Source organism: Xenopus laevis, chromosome 8L (assembly GCF_017654675.1).
Source record: "Xenopus laevis strain J_2021 chromosome 8L, Xenopus_laevis_v10.1, whole genome shotgun sequence".
Lineage (NCBI taxonomy): Eukaryota > Metazoa > Chordata > Amphibia > Anura > Pipidae > Xenopus > Xenopus laevis.
The window spans coordinates 16565035-16575595 of NC_054385.1; the positions used below are offsets into that span (position 1 = coordinate 16565035).

Sequence of the window (10561 nt, forward strand, 5' to 3'; positions counted from 1 at the left end):
ATTAAAAATACCAGATCAATCACAACATGTCTATCACTGTGAGTGTTACTTTGACTATTCTGTTTTGGTTAACGTGACCCAGTGTGTGCTCCATAATTTAGTGAAGGTTTATTGTGGACACTTGCATGTTTTATGTTGCATGTCGGGTGTGGCCATTGCTTTGCTTGACACGTGTGGGCAAGGATTCTGAATTCCATGGAAACTCTTAGGATTCCTAATTTATATAGAACTTTTCATAGTCATGATGCTGGGAAGGACTTTTATGGTGTTAGAAGAGCAGTGTTGCATTGAAAGGCAATATTGGATGGAAGCAACTCCTTGATTACTTAATTTACTTTTTGAGTTGCTTTTTACCTACCAACTCCGGACCATAAAACTGCTAGTTCAAGGATAGGAAACATTTTGTCCTCTACATGTTACACAACTACAACGTTCATAATCCAACAACAGATGGTATGGTACAGATGGTATTCTGTAGTTCTGAAACATGTAGGTCAGGATAAATGGTTGCCTATCCCTGCTCTAGTTGAGGGGGAACTCATGATGTTGTATTCATTTCTTGCAGAAGTACGGTGCAGCCTCAATGTTCCCCTTTCCTCTTGTTGGAGTTGCAGTACCTGTAACCTGTGGGGTTTTGCTTCTCCTTGTTATTGGGGTCATTTTCATGGTGCTGACAGCAAGGAAGAGGAGACAATCAGAAGGAACCTACAGCCCAAGCCAACAAGAAGTCGCAGGAGCAAGACTTGAAATGGACAATGTTCTTAAGGTGCCTCCTGAGGAACGACTGATTTAATGACAGATGCAAGAAAGCGAAAAATACATCCTTGTTACTGAGTACAAAGGAGACTCAGCCCCCAGGTCCTGAAAAAAGTCTGACCTCAATATTTAGGACTGAGCTTATTTATTGTGAATGTGCAGATTGCAGCTACAACTTCTACACTTAACATTGAAGAGTATTTTCAAACAGGAATGCATCTAACCGAAAGGAACTATATTTAGGGAGAAATTTCTTCGAAGATATCGAAACCCTTTCTAAAGCAGAAGGGTCTATGAAACCACTTTCCAGGACCCTAGGCATGAGGAAGCCTAAGTAACGTGTGTTTGATTGTACTTAAACCTATCCTTTGAATATACAATAGTTTTGGTTTTGTATGACTGTCATCAAGTGTCTTGTGTCCGGCTGCTTTGGACCCAAGGGTACTGCGAAATGTATGCAGTGCTCATCACATCTGGAAGCATTGACTGAAGACTTTTGATGCTTTTGATGACTACTGGGTTTAAAAAGTGCCTTTAGGATGCCTATTGGGTGGTGATATGTACTGAACTGGGCCATAATGTGCTTTAGGATTACAGAAGATTGTTCCTACCATGGGCCCTCTGTGCCCTAACTCTGCCATTACCTCATTTGCTAAGAGTATCTTTCGTACACTGAATGTCACTGATCACTGGAGATAAGCCCTTCATCTATTGGACTGTAGTCACCTGGTGAAGGATGGGTTATTTTTGGAACTGTGCTGCTGCAACAAAACACCCGTTCCCAGCTCGGTTTTGAGCTAGTGCCTTATGATATCATTGCAAGACTTTATACATAGTGCTGCAGACTGGTAATGCCTTCTGTAGCATGCTTATACCAGCATTTTATATGGATTATATTGCATTTTACATCATTGTCTGTAAATGATCAATTGGCTGAGGCTGTTGGAAAATGTTTAGAATAGGCGGGAGACTGAAATCCGTGGTCTAGGAAAATGAAACTTTGGCTGAAGGAAAAATATCTGATATTTAATGGGTGAAGGTGCAAATCCATACGACCACCTTACAGATTTTCCATCCAGCACGTTACTTCTGCCCAGCAAAGAGGTTTTGTTTACATTAGCTTTAAGGTGGCCATATACCTTTAGATCCACTTGAGTTGTGGCAGACAACGGTCAGATCATAACACGGGCCAATGTAGGCTGTCAGGAGAAAACTGCATCAACAATCTGGTGCAGTCCTTGCCTGCCCCTCCTGGATTTTTAAACCTGCCCGATAGGAAATCTGGGCGCAGATAAGCTTCCAAAATGGTCTCAAGGGCCTGAATCAGCAGCTTTAGGCTTTGCCTCCTAGAACAGAACATCCTGCTTTAGTTTTACTACTAGAATATGGTCAGTATTATGCCATACATGTGCACATTTTGAAAGAATTGCAGTATCATTAAAATTAGCTCTAAAGCATTAATGATAAATCTCCATCACTAGTGTGTGTTTGTTTTCTTTTAATTTATTTGACGGATTCACCAAATTCTGGACTTTGGACCAAATTCTGGACAGAGCAGCCAATGAAAACAGGACAACTGTTTCGGCTAAAATCAGAATGTGTAAATTAGCTTTGATATTTTCTTTACTCTGTTCAAATTGCATAGTTACTGCTTTTAATAGTTCCAATCATACATTAAGTTAAGCAGCTCACCGGTACAATCTTTTGTAGGTTGAATCCTGCATGTATTATTGTGAGTGAATTGGGAAAGGCTAAGATAACATGAACAAACCCAAGCAGAGTTTTTATCTATATGTTATGGTAGCTAAACGATGCTTCTTCATGCAGCCACAGAAGTGTAAACATTGTTTTTCTGCACAGAAACATAGATCTGTATAAACTGTACAGTGCTGATATGTATATATTGTCTTGCATCAAGAATGCAGTATTTGGCATACTGAATAAAAAGGATAAGCCAACAGCTGAGGTGTATTTATTCTAAAGAAAAGTAAGGCTTCACATGACATGACTTCAAGTGTGTGAGTGTTCTGAGCGATGACTTGTACATTTGATTTGTCAGAACAACTTAGGGATTTACAGAAAAGAAATCTGGCTGATTATGTATAAATGTAATTTGTGTGATTGTTTAATACTGGAAGCTTAAAGGAGAAGGAAAGGTGCCCCACATTTGGCACCCCCCAGGTTGGTGTTCCTGTTACCAAAAAACTGCACTTTACTGGGGCGAGAACCACGAAACGTTTGTCTTCTTCCACTTCTTCATGTGAGTGAGTGAAAAATACAGGTTCTTGCCTAAAGTTCAGCTTTTCACTCTTCACTCGCACCCAATGGGAAGTAGGAAGAAGCAGAAAGAAGATCACTCTGTGATGCTCACGTAGAAGTAGCCCAGGTTGGTGCAATTTTCTGCTTATGGGAGCACCAGAACAGAGTAGCAGGTAAGCAGTTATAATCACTGGAGTGCTTAATATTTGACACCCTGGTGTTTTTCTTTTCCTTCTCCTTTAAAGTAGAACCCAAGCTGTATATGCGAGAGAAAACTGGGTTTCATGTGTTGAAAGCTGATCGCTAGTGATGGCCGAATCTGTGGCGTTTCACCGAATAATTTGCGAATTTCCCGCAAAATTCAGGAAACGGCGAAATATTAGCGAAACGGCGCTGGCGTCCATTTTTTTGGACGTCGGCAAATTTTTACCAGCAAATTTTTGCGCCGGTTTCGCAAATTTATTCACGGGTGGCGAATTGCAGGAATTCGCAGCGAATTCCCGCCTGGCGAATACATTCGCCCATCACTACTGATCTCTGGTAGAATGAAGGAAAGCAGTTTCAGGGTCGGACCCCCCCCCTCCTACAATTTATATAAAATTTAACTATGTGTAAAAGTCAGGGTTTTTCTGACCTGCAACCGACCCTAACCCGCCCTGCTAATACCCGTGCCCGCCCGCACCAGCTTCCGGGGGTCCTTTTATAGACCCGCACCAACCCGCCCCGCCGATGACATCACAATGACATCACAAAAGGGGCGGGGCGAGCAGACGCGACACTATAAAACCGGAAGTCGGATGCCGGCATCCGCAAGGAGCACTGCGAGGTCGACCCGAACCCGCCCGGGTATCGGGTTGTCCCGCACATCACTAATCCTTGAGGCTACGTGGAGTTCAGGAATGTAGAGAGAATAGTGAACCTGCACGTACAATATAGTGAAGCAGTTGTATGTGAAGGTTTTCTTTTGTCCAGTATCTATTAGTAATAAGTCTAAACTGACTGGACTTGCTGAGTAAGCTTAAAAATGCATTTAAACTGAAGAAGACACTCAGACTTGAGGGCACCCATTTCGATTAGAAGAAAGGAGGTTCTAGCTAAATATTCAGAAGGATTTTTACAGTGAGAGCTGTGAAGATGTGGAATCCTCTTCCTGAATCAGTGGTACAGGCTGATACATTAGATAGCTTTAAGAAGGGGTTGGATGGTGTTTAGCAAGTGAGGGAATACAGGGTTATGGGAGATAGCTCATAGTACAAGTTGATCCAGGGACTGGTCCCATTGGCTTTTTGGAGCCAGGAAGGATTTTTCCCCCCTCTGAAGTAAATTGGAGAGGCTATATATATATATATATAGGCAGATGGTGAAAAAAGTGTTTCTTCAAATATATTTGAAAGGATTATAGTACAGTATGTGTGCAGTATTGTGCATAGAATTTTTACATCCCACATGCAAGGTATGTAATTCAATCCAATGACCCACTCACTTACTGAAACTCCACCCCCCATTGTTGGCTTGGCCCTTTTCCTGGGCATGTGTTGATGGGCTCCATGATGGTTTTGGAGACCAGAGCTGTGAAATGAAGGTTTGTCGTGTCAGCTGAAAACGGAGGTGAAAACGGAGGTGAGTTGGAAGATGTTGGAAAATGCACAGAAGGGGGAATCTTCACTGTTATTGGGTATTAACCGTGTTTCCTAAATTCATGATCCTGTTCATTATCTTCTCAATATTCTAAAGGTCCTTCAAAGTCTTATTCTTTAACTGTTTATTAGTAGCATTCATTATAACTCTCAGTTCCATCTGGCCCCTCACAGCTTTTCTAATATCTTTTGACCCCCTCCCTGTTCCATACAGAAGCCACGCCTGCCCCGGGAAGCAAAGGCCTCCACTCTGGTTGGGTCGGCAATTGGAACAGGAATGCTCTTCATACTGCTTTCCGTCATCGCAGCAGTTTTGGTGACAATGAGAAATAAGAGAGCAACTCAGGGGACTTACAGTCCCAGCCGTCACGAGAAGGATGGAGCTCGAGTGGAGATGTGGAATGTCCTGAAGCTTCCACCCACTGAGCGTCTTATATGACTTGAAACCTCATCATCCAATGAACCTCTAACAGGGAGTAAGGTTGATGCCAACAAACTTAGCACTTCTCATGACTGAATGATCTGCCATTTTTTCTTGGATTACCCACTGACAAAGAACTTGCATGGATTGATTTTGCAAGCCGGGAAATTAAAATGCTTAAGCATGTACAGTGCGTTGTTGGAGACTCTATGAAAACAAGGAACAAGATATTGGAATATATTGGAAATAATGGTATGTAACTTTATCATTTGGAAGGAAAAGCAAGTTTATGGGCATGTTAGCAAATGTGGCTTGCACAGAACAAGGCATCTCGACAGTTTACAGATATGTGAATGTTCCATTGCCTAATGGTGATTTGTCTATTGGCCGTACCATAATATGACATTAATGTTTTCTACAGAACCAAGCACTGACCAATACCAAACTCTTTAGCTTACTGCTCTCAGTCCAATTAAACTCTATGAAGTCAAAATAGAAGAAAACATTAAGGGAAAGAGCAGTCACAAGTTTTATGGAGGCATCAACAGACCCAACAATAAAAAAGATGCATAGCTCCCAACTGTTTTTCGGGGGACAGTCACGATTGTTACAGCTCAGCCCACAGTCCCAGATTGTTAGTGCAATGTCCCAAGTTTTTCTTTGATCTCTGCACTGAACAGCCAGAAAAAAGTTTCTGAAATTTAATTAAATAAGAGGCTCCAGGCAGATCCTAGAATACTCAGCACCTGCACTTAGATACATTTGTAACTATTTAAAGGGATACTGTCATGGGAAAACGTGTTTTTCAAAATGCATCAGATTATAGGGCTACTCTAGCAGAATTCTGCACTGAAATCCAATTCTCAAAAGAGCATACAGATTTTTTTATATTCAATTTTGAAATCTGACATGGGGCTAGACATTTTGTAAGTTTCCCAGCTGCCCCCAGTCATGTGACTTGTGCCTGCACTTTAGGATGGAACTACTTTCTGGCAGGCTTTTATTTCTCCTACTTAATGTAACTGAATGTGTCTCAGTGGGACTTGGCTTTTACTATTGAGTGCTGTTCTTCGATATACCAGGGGGCTGTTATCTTGTGTTAGGGAGCTGCTATCTCGTTACCTTCCCATTGTTCTGTTGTTAGGCTGCTGAGAGGGGGGAGGGAGGGGGGTGATATCACTCCAACTTTACAGCAGTAAAGAGTGACTGAAGTTTATCAGAGCACAGGTCACATGACTGGGGGCTTCTGGGAAATTGACAATATGTCTAGCCGCCTGTCAGATTTCAAAATTGAATATAAAAAAATCTGTTTGCTCTTTTGGAAATGGATTTCAGTGCAGAATTCTGCTGGAGTATCACTATTAACTGATGTGTTTTGAAAAAAACATGTTTTCCCATGACAGTATCCCTTAAAGACAGTGGCGGAACTCCCGGGGGAGCAGGGGGTGCGAGCTTACCAGGGCCCACACACCCTCAGGGCCCCCCGGCAGCCCGCTCGCCAGTGAAATCCGTCGTGTACGGAGGGGGGGCAGGGCACGGCTGCGCGTCATGCACCAGGGCCCGCCCCCCTCTAGTTACGGCACTGCTTAAAGATAAGCAAAGATACAATTGTAATTATTTAAGATAAGCAGCTCTCTTGGGAAAACTGAGACTCACAGCTTAAAGGGCAATTCACCTTCATTAGCAAAACTGTAAAACACGACCTTAGGTTTTCCTCACCAAACCAAAGCAATCCCAGTGCCATCCCGCTGGCGTTTCACATTCAAGCCGTCGGGAAGGTATTTTGGGGAGATTAGTCGCCCAAAGAAGAGGAGATTTGTTGATGGGTGACTAATTTCCCCGGAATTCATGTGCGCCACCACCCTAAAACTCCCAGAAATGTGTTCAAACTTTGCATGGCTCTAATAACAGAGTACTAAACCGGCCCACTACCTGCAGTTCAGACCTGTCACGAATTGAAACCAAAATGAAACATGTCGCGTAAAGGCTAGGAAGGAAGCTCACAAGATAAAAATGCAAATGGTGCGTTTCATGTGGATGTTCCATGCTTCCTTGGGAGCAGATAACTTCCTGGTATACAAACATTACTATTTATACCCTTTCAGGCTTGGTGGATTTTTATATTGCTAGATAAAACAAAAAAAAAGAGACTAAAAGGGGAACAAAACCACACATAAAAGCTACAAATAGTCAAATAGAAGGTGCAGGATCAAATGGAGCTAAAAATTGGGCCAGAGCAGCAGAGGACTAAAATTATACATAAAATTCAATACCTATTAAACTAAAAAGATGCAAGATCTAAATCAATGTTTTCCCTTTGTCGGAGTCAGATAAAAACCGCTCACAGATGACCCCCGACTGTTGATCAGCTGAAACCCTATATCAAGCAAGAAAGGGACAACATTTCACTTGCAAAATTACAGCAACTGGTCTTCTGAGTTCCCAGTTACAAAGTATTGTTAAAAAAAGAGGTGGTGAAACACAATAGGAAACATAACCCTTGCCCAACTTTTTGGAAACATGTTGCTAGCATCAAATTTAAAGCAGATCCCGTATTTATCTGCCTTATTTATATGGTCATGGAACTCCTCAGCGACTTATATGGTCAAAATCACTCAGCGCCGAAAATGCGGTAGCGACACTTTGTCAGGCGTAGTTTCACCAGGGCTGCACAAATTCACGAAGTTGCGCACAGGTTACTGAACGGTTACGAAGTTGCACTTGTGTTAATACGATAAGCAGTCCGAAGTTACGCTAGCGATGCCTAATTAGCATACGGCGTGCAGTTGTACAAAGTACAATGGACGTATATGCTGCAGCAACTACATTACACTACACAAGGCCAGGGAAAATTAATAAAATTAAATAGAGGTCTTATATTGCCCTACACATGTGCCCACTGTAAAGTATAGGTGCCAAATGTAAGGGGGAAGGAGGGTACCCCCCAAAAAAAATGTAGATCTTCTTCAGCCTATAACCCAGTAAAAAGTAAAAAACGCCAGCGTTTTTTTTGGGACAAACATTTTCAACTATTTTTGAAGAAACTACTATCTACTCTATTGCACTTCACCTGGTCTGAGCTGGCGAAGTCAAGTCTGGCTCAAGAAGTAGCGGTCAGTAAAATCCGCAAGTTATAGAATTATCGTAGTTACTCCTTTCGCCACAGCGCAACTTTGCCTGGCGTAAGGGTGCGATATTAGCGCTAGAGTAAGGCCACTTCACTAGCAAATTTACGTCAGCACCCATTAGTAAATCGGCGAAGTGGCAAAATGATGTCCCTATAAACTGTGCTTAGTGATATCATATATATATATATATATATATATATATATATATATATATATATATATATATATATATATATATATATATATATATATATATATATATATAAACCAAGTATTGTACAAAAAACCGCACTCTCAGGTCTTCTCAAAAAACAGCGTTCCCCCTATAAGGCTGTACTTATAATGTCCAGCTTCTAAGGAGATGGTATGTATAGGCGAGTAACAATAGTGTCTGGAGCAACCTGTATAAAAAGGGCTCACAGATGTTGCGTGCAGGCGCTACTCGGCACCGGAAAGGAGGCGGATCCAGACGCGGAGATCCATTGGGAGATCGGCACACACCGAGAGTAGGAGTAAGTCTGGCGGGGTTCAGAGTTGCGGTAGGGGGTGCCCAGCGGTGATGTGGATCACGCCTCCGTCCGCGAAGGCGATATAGAGCGCACTCCTTCTGTCACTCTCGTTTCTCTGGGGTAAGCGATGATCAGCACGTAGCGCACTTGGGCCACTTAGAGTGAACTCTTTCTGCACTTGGAATATTATGATCCCTAATGCACCTGGAAACTAATGTTTTTAAGCCACTAATTTCTCTCCTTAGAAGCTGGACATTATAAGTACAGCCTTATAGGGGGAACGCTGTTTTAATATGCAATACTTATACATATTCACTTGGTGATGCCCACATGATGCTATGACGTCACACTGTGGGTCTTGGCGCCATTTTGTGTTTAAATACGGACTGTTGTTTGCACTGTGCACTCCACTTGAGAAAGGCTTCAGTATAGAAGCCGAAACGTCGAAATAAATATTTTCTTTTTTACACCCTTGAGAAGACCTGAGAGTGCGGTTTTTTGTACAATACTTGGTTTACATAATTTTTGAACACTGCACCCAGGCAGCTGCTTTTGCTTACATGAGTGCGCCAGTTTTGTGAATTTATATATATATATATATATATATATATATATATATATATATATATATATATATATATATATATATATATATATATATATATATATATATATATATATAGGAAAGAATGACCAGCAGCACCAAGATATTTTGTGAATAATCAAAGTGTATTAGAATAATCACATGTCCACACAGGGACCTTTCTCAAGGCAACCATGTCTAACATCCAAACAAGTTTATATACCCAAAATCCCATTAAACCCATCAACAGCAAGTGACAAAACATCAGGAGGCCCATTTACTTAGTTCGAGTGAAGGAATAGAATAAAAGGATCCCCATAGGCTTAGCAATCTTTTTTTGGTCAAAGAAAAATTGCTCGATCGATGGATTAAAATTCTTCTAATCGAACGATTCGAAGGATTTTTGATCGAACGATTTTTCGCTCGAACGAACGAATTGCGGTAAATCCTTCGACTTCGATATTCGAAGTCGTAGGAGTTCCATTCGGAAGTCGAATATCGAGGGTTAATTAACCCTCGATATTCAACCATAAGTAAATTTGCCCCCAGGTGTAGCAAATACATCAATTAAGGCTAAAAAGGCTCTATCAATCATGAAAGTGACCAAGTGTTGTATATGTGCCTATATATAAATAGAATCATAAGCCTCAGAAAAGTGCTAATGTGCTTAGAGTAATTACTCATTAATATTTCTCACAACAGTACTATTAAAAGTGAAAATTAGACGTTAAAAGGTTATACACAGTGTGGTAAATATAAAATATGCATAAAAAGTTACAGTACAACACTAATTCGTCACTGTATTATTTAGTTAGTACTTAAATTGTAATGTATTCTGCCGGTTATTTAAAAGCCCCCAAGTGTTGTAAAGCTATCGGTTTAAGTCATAAATATTATTGCCATAGTAAACACGGGGTTAAGGCAAAACCAATTAGAATATATTGTCTACAGCATGTGCCACACAACCAGGTATGCATAGAATCCGTCTATATGTCCACTATGTTGACTTTTATGCTAAGCTGGTAGTCCATTCATAAGACTTATGTCCAGCAGCAGATTGTTTCACAGAAAACAGTTCAAAGTCAGAGAGAGATATTCAGACCCTTGGGAGCTACACAATTCAATTTGTATGTCCAAAAGGCCTCTCTCTCTGAAGTAACCTGTGGTCGGAGTTACCGCCTCTTGTTGAATCCGGTATGCAATCAATCGACATTTAAAGGCGGATGCCAGATGTTTAGCTAACAAACAGTGTTGGGCCACAGGTTGTT

General features: G+C 41.2%; 1 protein-coding gene across 2 annotated transcripts in view; it reads left to right on the forward strand.

Annotated features, from left to right (window-relative positions):
• crb2.L (crumbs 2, cell polarity complex component L homeolog) overlaps positions 1 to 5761 on the forward strand; it is an 84292-nt gene extending 78531 nt beyond the window's left edge. Inside the window, exon 13 of one of the 2 annotated variants that reach the window (XM_018229554.2) lies at positions 4867 to 5761. In XM_018229554.2, the coding sequence (XP_018085043.1) occupies positions 4867 to 5091 (225 nt within the window). In that variant the 3' untranslated portion in view covers positions 5092 to 5761. Of the gene's footprint in view, positions 1 to 565; positions 2715 to 4866 lie in introns of those variants that run through there. The other variant, XM_018229553.2, reaches the window with a different exon arrangement.
• The last annotated feature ends 4800 nt before the right edge of the window (positions 5762 to 10561 follow it).